This window comes from Larimichthys crocea, unplaced genomic scaffold (assembly GCF_000972845.2).
Source record: "Larimichthys crocea isolate SSNF unplaced genomic scaffold, L_crocea_2.0 scaffold11994, whole genome shotgun sequence".
NCBI classification, from domain to species: Eukaryota; Metazoa; Chordata; class Actinopteri; family Sciaenidae; genus Larimichthys; species Larimichthys crocea.
The window spans coordinates 1-585 of NW_020851654.1; the positions used below are offsets into that span (position 1 = coordinate 1).

General features: G+C 51.1%; 1 protein-coding gene across 1 annotated transcript; it reads left to right on the forward strand.

Annotated features, from left to right (window-relative positions):
• Nucleotides 1–4: 4 nt before the first annotated feature.
• On the forward strand, nucleotides 5–573 carry LOC113744698 (transmembrane protein 229A-like; the record flags this gene model as incomplete). Its single annotated transcript, XM_027275406.1, has 1 exon — nucleotides 5–573. A coding segment is annotated over one exon (495 nt), but the record flags the coding sequence as incomplete, so codon positions are not given.
• Between the last annotated feature and the right edge of the window lie 12 nt (nucleotides 574–585).

Below are 585 nucleotides of genomic sequence, written 5' to 3' on the forward strand. Positions count from 1 at the left end.
CGGTCTCCCGGGCTTTGTGCGCTTCTTATTCTTCGGGATGCATGGTTTTCTGGATGAGGTGCTTTTCACCTCTGTGTTTAACCTGGTGGAGAAGTCTGACCGGACCCTCAGTGGTCACACGTCCCTGTGGTCTTTCCTGATGTACGGCAGCTGCAGCTTCGTGGTGGAGAAGCTCTACCTTCACCTGCACTTCAGCAGAGGCTGGGGGACGTGCCGGAGGCTCCCCATCTACATCTGCTTCATCTACACCTGGGAGTTCTCCTGGGGTCTGGTCCTGAGGCAGTTTGACGCCTGCTCCTGGGACTACTCTCATTATCCCCACAACTTCATGGGACTCATCACCCTCCTCTACTTGCCAGGCTGGGTCTGCCTCAGTCTGTATCAGGACGTGCTGTCCAACGTCCTGCTGAGAATTAAGTGCACCAAAGAAGTGAACGGTTTGAGTGATGGGAATGGGGAGGTCAATGGACAGCTGGAGTCAAAGAAAAAACGACTTTAATTCTTCTTTTTGAGGTTTAACTTCTAGGGAAAGTCTGGCTCACATTAGACTAATGAAGAAACAACCAGGCGTTATTGAATTAACTA